Here is a 17,269-nt window from a genome sequence, read left to right on the forward strand (position 1 = left end):
TTGGGATGCTCCAGAAGCAATCCTGGATCCTTTCGCCTGCCTACCTAAAAGCGCTGCATCTCAAAACGCTTTTTGCACGGTTTCAAGGAAACACCCCATAGAACTGCTGCATCCTTCTCCGAGCACATTTAGCATCAGCGAAAACGGTCCAGGGGACCAGACTCCTCCAATAAACGAGGAAGAAAACATAGAGAACGTACAAACTTGCTGGCGCAGCCCCAACAACGTCCTTCGCTCTCTGGCTCGAAAACRAGCGCAGAGGGATGCTTTTAATTTTCTTGCATTACCCAATCATCAGCTTTTCTGTTGAATATAGCCCAGCTGCCACAGTGGGATACTTTGCATGCGAGTGCGTTAAGCATCTCTTCCCCCCGCCAAACTGAGGGGAAAGCGCTTATATACTGTTCATTACGTGTAAATTATCCTATCTGCTGTTTCAGTGGAGAAACAGCCAACAGTTGCTTGCAAGAAGGACGAAGTACTATTAGCGACTGTCCCCTCTACGCAAGATCTACTCTGCAACGAGGTGCTTTCATAGTGGCAAGGTAAAACGATGCGTGTGGCAAGGAAAAGTTGTGGAGTAAATAGCGGAAGAATAATAACTGCACGAAGAAGGTCCTTCTGCAACACCCCCACCCAGCAGCGCAGGAGCAAGCCTGGACTTCTGGAGGGTTTTACTGAAAAGCCCGGGCCAGGGCTGGCGCGTGCAACGCACACCAGGATCGTCCCTAAAGACCTGCTCGACCGCAGTCATCTGCAAAATCCTGTCCGAGGAGAAGACCTGATTTTGGTTCAGCTTAACTTTGGCTTCAGGTGATAACACGCGAAGGACCGCAAAGCTCGGGGAACACATCTGGGAAAGATCTCGGAAGATCCTGCAGCACGGCACCCGCGGTGCCAGCGTCCTTCCCGGCCAGTGCCGCGGAGCTGCCTCTTCAAGCCGCAGCCGCAGAGACCCTACAACCCGCTGGGACAGATGATTTAGGACATTTCTTTCCTACCGTCTTCCCTAAGCTTCTCTTGCTGCAATCTAAACGCAACGTTATTTTCTACGGTGGGTTAAAATATGCCAAAAGACGGCTAGCGGATTAAAGCGTTTTTTTGGAAAGTTAGGAGGACTGTTAAGCGACGCTGGCTGGAACAGCTCTTGCTAGAGCGCTTAGGAAAGGCAAAAGTAAGGATGTCCGCTGGCGCCGGAGCGGACCTCAAGCGGCAGCACCCGCACCTTGGCACGGAGACGCCTCGCTGCTCCTGCCCTCCGGCGAGGCAATGGGCCGCGGCTGCCAGGCGAAGGGAGAGCTTTGCGGGCCATTAACGACCCTGCCTTCGTTAAAGCCGGGGGCCCCGGCTACGTAAGGACTTTTTGCAGGCCGCAGCGCGGCCTCGGGCAGAGCTGCGCCGCTTCGGAGCGCYGGAGACACTCGCCGTTCACCCAAACGTCACCCCGCGGCGGCTCCTCCGGCGGGCGGCAAACGCCGTGCCGGGGCCRCGACATCACAATGACRTCATTGTGCGGCACGGGACGCGCCRKCATCCGCGGGGCCCCGGGGCGGCGCCGCTCCAAAGGCTCCGAACCGGCCTTTTTCCATCTAATCCTTCACGGGAAGCATGGCAAGGGCTTGAACGCTGGGGGTGCTTTAATTGGGCAAGAACAMCACAAACTTTGGAGATTGAATGGGAACATGGGAAGAAGAGTTGTCTAAAGCACGTTGGGGACCATCCCACCGTTCCTGCCGTAAAGTCCGGCTTGGATGCCGGCGAGGGAGCTGGGAAGGAAGCCAAAAGGCCCTTCCAGAGGTTCGCCGAGCCGAGGAATAGGAAGAGCATCGCCGCTTACCTCCGCGTCCGCCTCCGCGGCCTCCTCGGCGGCTTGKGTCCGCTCTTTTGGTTTCTTCCACGTCTTTGGTGCAGTTAGAGCTGCCTGGGCTGCAATGCAAGCGGACACCGGTTACGACGCCACGTCGCCCCGAGCAGGTGCCGGCCAGGGACCCCGCAGGCCCTTCTTGCGCGCCGCCTCGAGCCACCCGGGGCAGCGGAGCAGCCGCGGCCACGCGGAGGACTCGGACGGCTTTACCCGCGCTCCGTTTAAATGCGGGAAGAACGAAGTGGTTAAGAGCAACGTTAAACCTGCGGCACCGTCTGCTCTGGCAACCTGGTTCTCCTGCAATAAAGTTTCAAAGCAGGTTATTAACGCCACCGTCCGTTTTCACCCGCCCATTGAATCAATGAAAACACCATATAATATTTCTAAGGTCAGCGCCGATTTACTCTGATCACTGTTTTTTTCCCCCCCCCCCGAAGGGTCAAAGAAACCACACGCTGCATCACGAAGAGACAAAAGCATTAATCCAATACGTCTGCAATCCGTTGGCGCCGCCACCACCTCGAACCCCGATCCCAGGCGCACGCGTACACTGAACGTGGATGCATTTCACCACCCAGGTTTCCTGCAAACGCATTTCCAGCTCAAGCCTTCGGCGTCTAACTTGCTTCCTAACCCCTAGGAAAGCAGGGCGCGCACGCAGTTTATCACCGCAAAACAGCGTTTCGAAAGGCTCCTCAGCTGCAGATCAATGAAAAGCGAGCGACTGGAGACAACATATATTCAGTATTTAATGGCAATCGGATCCTCAGTTGACGCCAACTGGTCCCACGTGCAAAGAGGAAACTGCGCTTAAGCTCCCCGTGCCCCAAAAGACGCCACCGGGCTTCAGCGGCTGGCGAGGAGCGCGTGGCTCGAGGGCGGCGAGAGACTTTCGGAAACACGGCAGCCTGCAGGCGTCGGGAGCACGAGCACGCCGGGCAGAAGGCAGAGCCGACGGGGAGCTTTGCTTTGCATGCTTAACCCTGCAAAGGCGGAGGTTAATAAAAAAGCGGCGCAATTCAAACAGTTTTGCAGAACTCCTGCGATTAAGGCTAGCGGCGACGTCCAACATCAGCAAGGCTTTGCTAAAGAAAAACACACACAGTTCATATTCTGCAATTAAAAACACACACTGGGGATTTTCTAGTGCTATTTCTTTTAAATCGGCGATCTGATAAATAGAATAAATATCAGAATAAATATCACCCTATTTTCCCCCTAGGGAAACCAAAGCGGAGGGAAACCAAAGCGTTTGCCTTCGGGCGCCCAGGAGGCTCGCGGAGGTGCTGGAGGAGAAATACCGGAGGTCTCTCGAACTCTAGCCCCCAGGACATATCCACCCGGCACTATCTGCAAATCGAGCCTCACGCTTTAACTTTAAGGCCTCGCGCAAAAAAAAAAAAAACCAAAATGCGACGTGGCCACCATGTCTCTGGGCAAGGGAAGGCTCAAGACGCTCTTGGTCTTTCTCACAATTTTCCGGTTCCCTGAATGGAGCGTATCAAATTAAGTGTCTCTGTGTGCACGTTCGCCATCGAAGCCTTTCCTCAAATGCAGGTTCTTTTTTTTTTTCTTTTTTTGCCAGCATTCGTACATTTTCCGAGCTCCTTTGCAGACTGCTTTGGCGCGTTAGGCGGTAATTGCTTTCCGTGGGAAAGCTGACACCGTCGGATCCCAGCACAGCGCTGTTTAACCAACACTATTTATTGCTGATAACTATTAAAAAAAAAAAAATTGGGGCTGTTAAGAATACAGCAAAGACCATCTCCTTACGTCTCACGGGAAAGGGAATATATTGCAGCGGGAGAGGAAAGGGAAAAGGGGGCACCTGATTCCTCTCTCCGGCTCCGTGCCGAGAGTGCGGGCAGATGTGCTCTTACATTATATTCCCAGCCGCTGCCCCTCGCTGCGTGTTAGCCGCCTCCGCAGCTACGATCCACAGGACTCCCGCTTCGCGTCAGCAGGAGTCAGCCGGGAACACCTTGCCTCGAAGCGCTCTGCTGAGAAATTAGCTCTGCAGGAAAAACGCCCTTTGAATTTCGGCGAGTATTAGGCTTTTTTGGCTCCCTTTGCTGCTACTTCTGCCCGGGACGGACATCCGTCTGTTATCTCCCTCTTCTCCTAACAGTCAGGATGGACAGAGGACATCGAGGCATTTGCAGCGTYTCTGGTGGGCTTCTCCTTCGCTAAATCCCCCTGCATCAACACGGGTTTTCCTGTCTTGTCCCTGGGAAATGTGGRTCCCTTACCACAGCCAGCAAAGTTGCTTGAGAAAAACTAGAATTTAATAACAAAAGCAACCGTACGCAGTCGCTGACTTACACCGAGTGCGATGGTTTTGGTGAGGATCACAGCTGAAAGCAGAGTTCCTCTTTTGATAACATCTGTATTTTTGTTTTCTTGCAACAGAGACGGGATTAATCATTTTAAAAGCCACGTGCTCTTGCCCTTTGCAGGTAACAGCATGGCCAATCCCAGAAATCTCGAGATATCGTTCATGCACGGGCAGAAGCGAGATCTGTTGGCTGAATACTTGCAATAGGACGAGCGTGTCTCATCCAGCCAGACCCTTTGCCGGGTGTTCAGAAGGGCAACGCAGTCACCAGCGAGAAACTGTACGCTCAGGGACGACGTACTGCTTGCCGGAGGAAAAAACCTGCACTTCTGTCGTTGGTTTAATGCTCTGAAACCCACCGACGAATCTTCCCCGTTTTGCAGGCAATTGCTATCGTGCAGGCTAATGCAATGTAAGACATGAAGAACGGAAGAAATACCTGAATATAGTGTAAAATAAATACCAAGCATATTCCGATCATTCCAAAATACGAATGTAACATAGATGCTCCCGTACGGATACTCTGACGTTGCAAGTCTGGTGAAAACCTAAAGCCAGTGGAAAAGAAACAGGAAGATTCCCATCGACCGCAACAGGGTCAGCTCTGGCCGGCTCCGGTCTCCTTAGGTGYGCCGTAAAAAATTCCTTATCTTGGGCTGTAAAAAAAGAGCTGCTGGATAGAGATGTTTAAGCAAAAGCCTCCATGGTCCGCATGTAATTCTTTCCATATATAGTATGGTAGAGCAAAAAAACATATTGCTTCTCCGACTTTTACAGGGACTTTCACCCACCCCTCAAATGCAGTCACCTCCAACGCCAAATACAGGGGACAAAGTCTTACCAATCCTGCCCACGACTTCAGGGAGGGAAGGGGATCGATTGAGCACTGAGAACCCCCCGAAGTGTTAGGATTATAAATACAGAAGGTAGAAATTTGCTGCGGGAGCAAAGCGAAGACGCCGGCAGTAGCTTCCCGCGGCGATTCGGTTACTCTTGGAGGCCTTTGCTCCGAATATTCGCCAAGTCAAACGAGACCAGTTCCCATTAAAGGGAATAAAGCGGCAGGATTTAACGCCAGGATGGGCAGCTACCTAAACCGCTCTGTAATAAGCCCACGCTTTGGCCGACAGCCCGCACGGCACTGGAAACYCCCAAGAAATATTGCTGAAAAATGACGGAGCTCCTGCTTAGCGGCACATGTTCAAGAATTCCAATTTCCATCCTATTTCCAGAGAGCATAAAGAAGCCTCATTATAGGATGGGGAAAGTATAAAAATCTGCCTTGGAGAGTATTTCTCCATCCTTGGGTACTCAACTTCTAACAGCAGTCACAGTTTCAAGCGGTGTTTTTGGCGACTCGAGAAACAGTTGTTTCTCGGTAGCTAAAACCAATTTATTGGCTAATGTGTGCTGCCTAGTCTAATGAAATTAGACCATTATAATTAATCCTCTGCATAATTAAAAACCCAAAATGCTGTATGCAAAAAAAAATTTTTTTTTTTAATTTAAACTACAGGACATTATAAAGCAAACGGTAACGCTGCAAGCTGGAAGCTGGCTGGGTAAAACCTTATTTATACCAAGAGCCCCATCTCTCTACTTTGTAAGGAAATTAATTTGTGTTATGAAGCAGCTCAGGTGGGAAGAACTGCAAGAGCAGCGAAATAACCTGAGCTGAATAAAAAAAAGAGAAAAACATTAATGGAAAAAAAAATCCGTAGTTGGCAGAGCAAAGGGATCTTTCTGCTCTTTTCTACATTTTGGATTCTCTTCAAGACACCGGACTGGTAAAATGCAGCGTATCGATCTCGCACAGCGTTACACAAACATGGAAGCAGGCCAGGCCCAGCTTTTCATATAAATTAATCCATATCGGAGCGCGGTAATAGATGCTACTGCCGCCATTAGACAGATATCATTTGCCTGCGAAAGGATTAACATATCACGGAGATCGCGATGAAGGTTTTCTGCTCCGTCAGAAGCCACCAGCGTCTCTGCACAAAACGGAGGGCGAAAAGCTGGCGTCTGGGGAAAAACCCTTCCCAAACCAGCCAGCGCGAGGGGAAGCCCTGGAGGACTGAATACGCTATAAACTTACCCAAAAAACATGTTAAAAACAATCAGCCTCAGATGCTTCTCCGAGTCTTCACGGGAGCTGCATCCGATCACTCGAGGCCTGAATCTCTCATTAAAAACGTGAAGTTGGAAATATTCAGGACAGTTAAATTATGGAAAATATTAAGTGTTTTGTTAAGGAAAAGGAAAAAAAAAAAACCTTACTTTTCCCTCAGTCTTGTCCAATCTTCACCTGTTTCATATTCAAAGGACATTTAACAATTAAAACAACCTCAGCTTTGCAATTTTGAAACGACTGCAAAACAGGGTCTAAAAGACTCGACACATTTATATGTTTAACACCGCTACGTAGGCGTAATAGGCACCTTTATAGTCTCTCAGACAGCTAAATGCAAGAAATTAATTGATTTAACTGATTTCCCACAGTTTCATTTCCAGGAACTCCTGAAAAAAGAAAAAAGCAGTTCTCTGTAGAAAATGCAGCAAAGAAAATAAGACTGTCTGAATTAATCTACTAAATGCTTAAAACAGTGATGAGACAGGACTCTGAAACCAAAGGCAGGTAACGACACTCACAGAAACAGCATCGATTTTTCAAAGGCAGCTTCAGAGCTTTTATTTTTCAGCTACTAAGTAATTCCTAAACAGCCCTTCCATCTGCAGAGTCCTGTTTTCGGAAAAACCCAAGAACAGCGAAACAAGGCAGAAGAGCCGAAACGAGGGGGAAGAGGGTGTTTTGCGTCCGTGTTGCTTTCGTTGAGGAAAACGGATGCACAGTTAATCAAGGCTGGGCAGATCTAGGTGTGTGACGCTCAGTATTTCAGGCACTTAAAATCGGTTTAATGGTCCGTTTCACTTACCCGCTTCCGATAACATCACGACATATTTTTATAGTTAGGAAAAAAAAAACCACCCACAGGTTCCCCCAAAACTGCTGGGGGTCACAACGGTGACCTGGCAYGGTTAGCTTTTCTCTGGCACATACAAAAGGAAACATCTAATAGAGAAACGACRCCTCTCCTTCATCCTCAAGTTGACCAAAACCACGAGGCCGAATGCTTACCTGGGACAGGACTCTTCCTAGAGTTCAAACTCGGAGACTCCGTGCTCTCCTCCGCTTGCCCATCTGCTTCGGTCTCTTCCTTCTTTTCAGTATCTTTTATGTCTTCGCTAAGAGTAGTTCTTGTGCTCTCCTCCTCTCCTTCTAAATCTCCCTGAAGACCAGGGAGGGCACTAGGAGACGGAAGAGGAGGTGGAGGAGGAGTCGTAGTGGTCACAGCAGCAGCAACGGACAGAGGAGGAGGAGGAGGAGGAGGAGGAGAAGGAGAAGGAGAGGTCGGCGGAGGCGTCGGCGGAGGCGAGGGAGCGGCGGGAAGCGCGATGGAAGACGGCACGCTTTCCGCTTCTGCCGGAGGTGCTTCGGGTGGCTCCGATTCAACAGTCAATGGCGCCACTTCCTCTGGGGCTACATCTGGTGTAGTCTCGGCAGCAGGTAGGTTTTCACTAACTCCGTTCATTTCATTAATTAGATTAGTACTAGCAGTCACTGGAATATCACTAGATGCTACACTACTAGGCTCCTTGCACGTGTCGGCGTCAGCCTCTTCCGCTGGAGAAGGGTCCGACGTGTCCGCGCAGGGGGCGGCATTAGATATAGGCATTACCTCCTCTTTTGGGGAGGCGAGTTCACAGCTCTCCTCCGAGTCAGCTGTAAACGCGGATTTACTAGGAACGGCCACGACAGCAGCAGCAGGAGGAGTTACGGCCGCCACGGGAGCCGCCGGGGTCGGCGAGGCAGCAGGAGGAAGGTCTGGTGGGGTCTCCACGGAGGCAGCCTCACTCGTCTGGCCAGCTTGATCTTTCTTCTCTCCGGTAGGTTCTGGTCTGAGGACTGGAGAAGGTGGTTTTAATACTGGATCTGGTTTTGGCTTCTCTTCTGGGAAAGCAAAACACAAAAAAATCAGTGTTACAATGGCAGTCAATCCCACCTTGCCTAGCCGTATCTAAGCCACCTTCCCCAGCCATATCTAAGCCACCTTCCCTGGGTACTGTGTGCTATTCAGGAAGCTCATATGAAGAAAGTAGAAGCTTCTGAAGCTCATCTTTGTATCTAAAGGCAAAAAAAAAAAAGAAAAGAACAGAGCACCTGCGGCTGGCAAACCTTAAAATCCAATGGCTGCTTCTACTTTCCTGAACGCTGCCTTTGCGGTAAATAGGAGGCCTTCAGAGAAAAAGCCCGCGAGCACATCACAAAACGTGGAACTCGTACAGAGACTCTGCCGCTGAAAATAGCATTTTCCTTCACAGAAATCGCAGTAAGATGGAAGACAAAAATATCCTTCAACTGGATTCTGCCTCAAGGGGAGAGTGGGGTTTTAACACCGAGACCCAGGCAAGCTAAAGTCAAAGATGCCTTCTAGCAAAGTATTCTCTGGGTATTTGGGGTATTGCATCTTTGCAGCACGGCTCTGCAACCCAGGTTAGACTGGTAGCATGAAGTCAACCATAAAGGTTCAACGATGCAGTTTCAAATCACTCTTAAGACGAGGTCACTTATATCTGTCCTCAGGGAGGGAGCTCTTCCCCTCCACGGATGGAGGTGGCCCAAGTCTTTCTGAGCACTGAAATGACGGGGAGCTACTTTAACATGATGGCTGGGGGGGGACGAATAAAAAGGCGGATTAAAGTAGCCCAACCGACTCTGATCCTGAAGGCTCCGTGTAAGAAAAATCGGTTGAGAAAAGGAGACGCGGCACCTCTGATTTTTGGACCATCTTCTGCAGACAACGCACGGAGCGTCCTCAAAATTCAAAGCTCGCTCTAAACAACGGCCTGGATATTCTCTCCCTTGACTCAAAGGAGATTACTCAAAACCAAAAACATTTGAAGTGTCTAGAGAAACATTCTGTGAGACAAAAAACACAGCAAAAACATACATTTGCATTTTAGACACGTTTTCTTCAAACCACCCCTTATTTGGAGGACGTTTTAGCTACTGGATACAGGCAGCACGTGCAAAATTTCAAGAGAAAAGTCGTTCGGGAGGGCGTTGCAGAAGAACGATGGGCAACCTGAAACCTCAGAGGCGGTAAAGCGAGAGGTAAACTAGAAAATTAGAGTAAGGATGGACGCCTGCCATCTCCTCCATCCAAAGGCATTAGAGCAGCAAGAGGGAGCTGGGTCGCTGGGTGGTCGCAGCGGCAAAGGCCGCCGAGGCTGGCGGATGGGAAGATTCGTCTGGATGCAGGAATCCATTTGTACTTGGTGGTGTTTATCCGAAAATAATCGCTGGGCTCGCTGCCATTTTTCCATCTTTTGTCCCGCGACAAACATTTGCGAGGCAGCACTAGCGCTGGCTTCGCACACGGTTTTTGCAGCGCGCGTTGCTAAGCCACGGTGCAAGCGAAGGGCCCCGGAGGTTTTCAAGCTTTGGGAGCTCATATTAATCTATTTTCCCCAAACTGCATTATACATTCTCCGCGTCTGATATATCTCGGCATTTGGAAAGAGGCTTAAACCCCCCCCAACACACTAGTACTCCAAACATCCCACCGCGCCTGCACAATCTCTCAAACTAAGTAAAAGTTGACAGCTCTGATTTCACGCGCAATTATACCCTATTGCAACTCCTGCGACAGCCAAGGCCTAAAGCCAGATATGTGCCGGGATCGGCTTGACCTATATTCGGCAGCAATATCCTTGCATTTGCAGCCCTCGAGGACTGGCGATACTTATGCACCAGCGGGACTCTAGCACGGACCCGCTTTGAGCCCAAATAATGCCGCTTTTCAAGATATCACAGCAGGAAGGGTCTGCCTCCCCTGCGCTCCCCCAAATCCTATCCGACTTTGCAGCCTGGCAGAAACCGCTTCAAAAGCGGCAAACGCAGCTCGCCGATGCTCGCCTTTTGCAGGAAAGCCAGGGAGATTAAACGCAAACACAGTCCCCAACTCCACGTTCTCGCTGCGCCTTAAAACACAAAAATAACAGGGGCTGCAGACTGCTAGCAGCGAAAAATAACAGTGGCTTGGTGCGCCTGCACAGCACATGTGCAGCATTCCCGATCCTGAACCAAATGAATAGGCCAAGTGCTGCACGCGGCTATTTATAACCGCAAAATGATCACTGCGTATCACAAAATTAGAATGGTAGCTGTGTACCAAATTTCGGCTGATGCAAACGAATACGCCCGCTGAAGGGCGCGGGAACGTCTGAGCCACAAAACGAACGTGGTGAAGGGGACTTACGGGAAGCGATAATACTGGTTTTAACATTCGCTTGCTTTCTTTGCAATGCAGTTGTATCTGTGTCTATTCTTACTTTGAGGGAAAAAAAAAAAAAACACAAAATGAATGAATGAAAAGCAATTCTGATACATGCATTTGTAGACATGCCCTTAAGTCAAAGGCTCTAGCCCAGGTTAAGTAATTTTAAGGCTAGCCAAACCTCCTTCCCCTTCACCTTGCTCCGTATTTTGACCATACCCCACGTCACCACGGCTCTCCCCCCATCCCCAGCTCACAGATGTGTTATTTTACACCTCTTTCTTGCTCTCCAATGCTTACATAAAGGCGCTATGCAGCAATTTTTGGACCGGAAGAAATGTTGGACTCTCTTTCTGGGATGTAATGGAGATAAACATAGGAAAGCTTATCAGCGTTAAACCCAGGTTAAACTCCTGGTTTATTTTTAAGCCGTTCGAGTTAGACCCGTGCAGTTAAATAAACGGAGACCGCTTATTTCCCATTTACTCAGAGATGCCTCCAAAGGGATTAAGTTAAATCGCAGCGCGTGGAGGGAGCAGAGGGAGGACGACTCGCTCGTCCTGGAAATGAAAGTTCTCGCCCATAAAGTTGCCGTACTGTGACGGGACTGGCGCAACGGCCAAAAGCATCCTGGATACCCTGTGCAGACAAGGCCCAAGATACGGACCTGAATCCGAATCACTCCGAATTTATTATAGCTATATCTGAACTTTTTTAAGAACTAGACGGTCTCCAAAAGGTCCCTTTCGACCAACGTTTCTGCAGCACGCTTGCAGGAACCATAGCGGTCTAGAGGTCTATCTGTAAAACAGCTTTCAGTGAGGAAGAAGCCCTAAAGCCCAAGCCGTGTCTGCAAAAGAACAACGTTTTCAGGAAATTTTAGAATCGAGCGCAAATTAGCCGCAGGGACGCTTTGCTTTCTGTCGAACGCCGGCTCCGCCGCCGCTTGGGTCTATCGGCATTGGAGGCATCAGACGGCAGCTTTTTCCCTTCTTTTCTAGAGCCAGGCTCCTCTGGGGCTTCGTCTGCTTTTAGCAAGCGCTCTTAAAAACCGTGGTAGTCCGGCGGTTTACGGGAAACATTCGGAAGGAAAAGACGGCACTTCCCAGCTTTCTTGTACCCACTGCTACGGGCGGCGAGCTCCGACGCGGCAGCGCAGCGGGTAAACGGGAAGCAGGCAGGGATGTCAGCTCTGCACTACAGCACCCGGTCCATTAACGCGGCACAGTACTCACGTTATTAACTAYGGCTTTCCAGCGGCTTTCAGACAGCTATAAAATTGCAGTGCGGGGAGAGACTTGGCACGCACCCTTCCCAGGACACCTTTTTTTTGTTATTTTTTTTAAAACAGATATTTTAAAACTCCATTCTAATATATATCCTTATATACGAGAATGAAACGTTATCATTTTAAGCAACTTTTTTCATCTGGGCAATTTTAAAAGCTTTACTAAGCACGACTTGGTAAGTCGCTTATGAGACACTGCGCACAGTAATATTTTTTCTAATTACTATTTCCCACAGACCGACTAACGCTGATGGTTGGCCAGGATAAACCAACAGCTCTGGAGGAGAAACACGACGATCTGGTTAGGTGTCATTGCTGACAATTTGTCCAAACGATATAAAGTTTCTGCGGCTAAGAGCGTTTTCATAGTCAATACACCCGTTTCTGAAGGGCGGAACGTGGGCGAGAGGAGGTTCGTGCTTCTAGGGGCTCTGAAACGACGTTTAGGAAGCAGAAGCTTTAATAAAAATTATTTTTAACCAGTTTCACGTCGGCAAATTTCAATTAATTCCCTTAGCAACGCATTGTTAAATGTTCCCGCTGGAGAAAAAGAGGTTCCTCCCCTCCTATTTCTGCCGACTGCTCCCCTGCTTGTCTCCACGCCAAAACTATTCAAACGCCAACCAGAAAAAAAGGGGGGGGAAAAAAAAGACTAAAAATATCAGGGAGGAAATATCCTTCAACAAACCTTGCTTCGGGCTGCTAGTCGCGGGGGCGCCGGCGGCGAGGTGGGGGCTCTCCACGGTCCCGTAAAGCGCGGGGCTGGGCTCCGGGACCTGGCTGGACAGCTGCTGGGATTTGAAGTACAAAAAAGGGTGATAATGAGCGTGCGAACACAAAAACTAGCAACATGGAGCGCAAGCAAGCGAGGGCGGCAGACCAGGGTCGGGCGGGATAGAAAAGAAAAGCAAAAGGCGGGGGGGGAGAAAAGAAAAGGAAAGAAAAGATATCCAGACCGATTGAATAAATTCAAAAAGTACATGGGAGAGGGAAGAAGGAAAAGGCAGCAGGAAAGGGGGAAAAAGAGACAGTTACTGTTAACGACAGCAAGATAAAGGCAGCACAGCACAGTTATTAACACACTTCATTCTCCTAATGTTTCCCCCATGAGCAGCAGAAATGCTACTGAGAGCAGTTTAAAAAAAAAAGTCGGGTATATACCAAAAGACTCCCGGAGCTCTCCGTAATTTAAGCGTCTTTTTTGGACTCGACTCCATCCTCAACTGATGGGCAATTTCCAACATCTGGGTTTATTTTTTGAGCAAAACGTCAGAAAAGCGCAGGTTGAAATGGCAGCTACCGCTAGGACTATCGTGAGATATTGCTTTGTTAACCATAAAAGTCGGCCGCACTGACGAACTGCAGGCTGGGTCGGTTCAAAAAGCCAACAACATACATACATACGTATCCATATGTGTGTGTGTGTGTGTGTGTGCCTACACATATTCGTTATCACGCTCTAGGAAAACAACCTACATTGGTTATACCTGCATGGTTGCACAAAAAAACAGCTAATACCTTCTCCAAACAGACTTATGGATGATACTTACTGGGGTGATACTGGGAATTAAAAAAATTGTGTGTCAATCTAAAGAAGAGCGGGAAGAGCTGGTTCCCAATAAGCTTAGAGCGAGCCTGATGTTTTCCATATGGAAAAAGAAAACTGCGGGACTGGCAAGTGACGAGACTGCAAAAGATACAGCCCGTTGCCAAGAATATATATGGAATATATTCCACGTATTTTAACTCTCTCCCCCCCAACCAATTAACGGGACGAATGATCGCTTGACTTGTGTTCATCAAGGTTGGAGAAAGACATTAAAAACCACCCCGTATTCGTAGGACTACAAATAACTGCACCAGACTCGCTCAAACTTCTAGGTAAAGCACTTCTGCGCATTAGAGCGAACATAGCCTGGGGGGAAGTTCTGAAGAGAACCATTCCCATTCGGGAAATCCCTTCGAACACAAACCAGGGGGCATGAAAAGAAGAGAATCCGACTAGATTTAATTCCTAAAACCAAGAACGACCCAGCTTATTGCAGGCGGATGGTCTAGCTAGCAACCTACCTGCGCTGACTTCTCAGAAGATCTACAGGAAAAGTTGGGTTTTTTTTTTTTTAAGCAATCAGGATAAAGCAGATTGCCCAATACACAGATGTCTACTGCCTTCAGACACCTCAGAAATTCACGCAAAAATTATTTTCCCTAACTTCTTTAAGAAACGAACCCTCTGGCAACCTGCTCATTTTCCTAGGACCCTCTTTTATTCTCCTGTTTTCCAGCAGCTACTTCTGATCAGTGCAGAATAAAGAGCAAATTATCTTCAATACACATTATTTTGACCATTTTGGGTAACAGAAGGGTGAAGGAGGATTGTGAAAAAGCACACCCGAACAACAACAACAAAAATCTAAGCAAGCAGGTTGAAGGCTTGAAATTTTACTTGAGATTGCTCCTCTTGCAGGAATGAGTTTGATGAGCTTGGCTGGACTATGGATGAGGAACTGCACTTGGACCTTCAGCCAAATCCAAAGGAAGCCAAACGAAACACAATTTTACAAACGAGCACGTTTCAAGAACACTTCCCCCTCAGCCGCAGCGGATCATTACGCAAATTTTTGGAAAATGAAAGGACGAAAGCAATGGGAAAAAGGAGAATGCAATAAGAACCACAGGAACCAAATGAGACTGGCGGACAAGAAACCTGTAAGCCTAGAAAGAAAATACCTCTACTGACCCAAAGTTAAGAGCTTTGGAAAGCACTCGTTCATTTTGTGGGAACCGCAGTGCAAAGCGATATAAATGGTACTTAAGTAATGACCCTGACAGGTCTCCCAGATTTAAAATGGAGCATTTAGAGACCTTCTAGGAAAAAAACACTCCAATTACTTTCATGATTTATGATGCTAAAAGAGCCTCTCTCTGCTCTTCTATCCTACCACGGCCTATAAACTGAGCAAACACAAAATGTGAAAAATTCATCAACACGTGGAAAAGGTTTGCCAGGTAAATAAGAGCACGTCTTACTCTTTAAAATATGGTCTTTTATGTATGTCCGTGCTGAGCAAATACTGCAGCCAGGTTCTAGCAGTGGTCCTGGTTTCTATTTTCCTACTTCTTCCAAGCAATTTAATGTGAAAAACAGCATACTGCTAGGAATATAACTGTAATAACATCTCCACTTACTGCCAGCTTCTCTCATCCAGGAGCTTTAAAGACCCCGTCCATAAGCACAGGTATCGCCTGCCCTTCGCCGCCTTGCCCTGAACACACTGCCAAATCGCAGTCCGGCGACTCCAGCCTGTACCAGCTCCCGCTAAGGCTTCCCTGCAGACACCTGCCCGGAGAGCAGGGAAGCCTCTCCCCATCCCTCTGGCAGGGACGAGCAGCAGCAGGAATCGGGCTGGCCCTACGCCGAGCCGCGGCCCCGGCTCAGCGTGACTTGGACCAGGCATCAGCGCGACGCAGCGAAACGAGGCGGCAGGCGTACCGAAAAAGGGCCATTTGGGATCGTCTACCGTCTCTCCCAGCTCGCCTGCTTCGGAATCGCTCCGCTTGAATCTGGATCCGTTCCCGGCAAAACGCACTTCTAGAGCAAGTCCATTCCCTCCGCGGCTGGGTCACTGAACTGCTGAGATTGCGGAGGCGGCTATGGGCAGTGGGCACAAAGGAAGCGTTACTGGAGCCCTGCATCCTTCAAAAACGCCATCGGAGAGGGAGTCGCCTCCATTAGGCGATGCTTCTGCCAAGCCTGGAGGCGGCACGTTCACGTTTTGAGTGCGAGGCCAGCTGAACTGCTATCAAAACCACCAGCATCCACATCCGACGTGAAGCAGCGCTGGAACGAATGCCCTGTGCAATGCTCTTCTTGCATCTTTTTTGGGAGATGTCCTAAACTGTGCGCATTTCAGCATATTTTATTTTCGTATTCAGCTCATCCTGATCGTTCAGAGTTTTTATCAGCCGAGGAAACGGAATACAAAAAGCCCCGGCAAGTTTCAAGCAAAGTTGTGGCTGAATATTTCAAATTCACCAATTTTAGACAGCTCAAAGTTACGACGGCCGCAGCTACTGGAATGCAGCCACTGAGCAGACGTATTAAGGCATCAACTGAGCACCACCGAATTCATCCCTGATACTACACTTGCTCAAAAGAAGTGAATTATAGATGCTGTTGGGACAATAACTTTGAACCTCCTGGCTTAAGCAGGCTTACATTTTCAGTTACGTTGCACTAATGAACTTTTTCTGGTGAGCTCTACTTCAGAGCTCTTTGGTGATTAACAAAAGTGGTTCCAAGTACCTAATCAAAATGAAGTCTGGATATGAAACAACAAAGTATTTGCATACCTTGCTTAGAGTAGATGATTGGACATCACTGGTGTGCGCTGCACAAAAATTACAGCTGATAACAGCTCCTGCTTGTTAACCTCCTCTTGAAAAAAAATTTATTTCGTCCTGTTTGACTTAATTGTAATGTCTTAAAATAGATTCCAGAATGCAAAACTGATCTAGTAAGTGCCTGTATTAGCTGTAGCACCCATAAACACAATCTGAAACCCTGCCTGTTTTCAACTCTTCTACACTTCTAACGGAGTAAATAATTCAACACAAAGTAACCGGCAAGGTCTCACTGGCGTGCAAACAGCATTTACAGCACTGACGTCTTCTCTCATGGAAAATGCTTGGAAAGGAGTACTATCAATTTTATACGTATACAAATTTATACATAACCAGCTCTTTGCTCTCTCCCCTTACAGCTGTAGCTGCGAATCGCCAGGCCACTGTCTGGCAGAAGAAGGTTTATTCCGCCTGAGTATTGCAGACCTGGTATTGGGCGTTGCGAAACCAGCTCGCCGGGAATTGCTCAAGCACGGGGCCGTCTGCACGGCCTTGCCCCTGCTTGCCCAGGTTGAAGACCAGGAGGAGAAAGCCCACGGCTAACTGCGCTGCCTTCGTGTGAAAAAAGGGAACGGTCAAAAGCCAAATCCATCCCCTTTTGTCTCAACAGAGGGGAAATCTGCAGGCTGAGCTCTTCTTTCGTCTCGATGACAGCACTGCAAATGCTTTTAGTGACTCCGCTGTGATCTTTTGTGAGACTGTCTTCATGCCAGGTTTCTGAGTGGAGGGCAATAACCTCCAGTAAAACAGAGCCAGCTTTCAAGGCCCATGCCAAAGAGCAGGTCCGGTTTCTTCTTCTCCATCTGTTCTGAACAGTTTAGGTTCAGCAGCCTGTGGCTGAGCAGCGTCTCCCCTTGCTTCCCGAAAGAAAGGAAGAACCGAGATAAGGTATGGGGCGACGAGCAGCCACGCCAAGCCGGCAGCCAGGAAGAGGGCAGTAGCTGCCATACGGCTCCTCTTCAGCTGCAAGGAGACCAAGGAGGCATCGCCTCTTTGGGCCGCAAGTGCGGAAGAGAGGTGGTCAAAGGCGAGAAATC

General features: G+C 48.7%; 1 protein-coding gene across 16 annotated transcripts in view; it reads right to left on the minus strand.

The window, feature by feature from the left end:
- EIF4G3 (eukaryotic translation initiation factor 4 gamma 3) overlaps nt 1-17,269 on the minus strand; it is a 117,010-nt gene that overhangs the window by 35,191 nt on the left and 64,550 nt on the right. For 12 of the 16 annotated variants that reach the window (XR_003253769.1, XR_003253770.1, XM_026067420.1 and 9 more), the window contains 3 exons: nt 12,517-12,619; nt 7,339-8,211; nt 1,838-1,926 (listed from right to left, as the gene is read on the minus strand). Coding sequence is in view for 14 of the 16 variants with exons in the window: in XM_026067420.1 (XP_025923205.1) it covers nt 1,838-1,926; nt 7,339-8,211; nt 12,517-12,619 (1,065 nt within the window). In the remaining 2 variants the exon portion in view is untranslated. Of the gene's footprint in view, nt 1-1,837; nt 1,927-4,285; nt 4,602-7,338; nt 8,212-12,516; nt 12,620-17,269 lie in introns of those variants that run through there. The other 4 variants (XM_026067427.1, XM_026067423.1, XM_026067421.1 and 1 more) reach the window with 2 other exon arrangements.

Source organism: Apteryx rowi, unplaced genomic scaffold (assembly GCF_003343035.1).
Source record: "Apteryx rowi isolate R43461 unplaced genomic scaffold, aptRow1 scaffold_259, whole genome shotgun sequence".
Classification (NCBI taxonomy): Eukaryota; Metazoa; Chordata; class Aves; order Apterygiformes; family Apterygidae; genus Apteryx; species Apteryx rowi.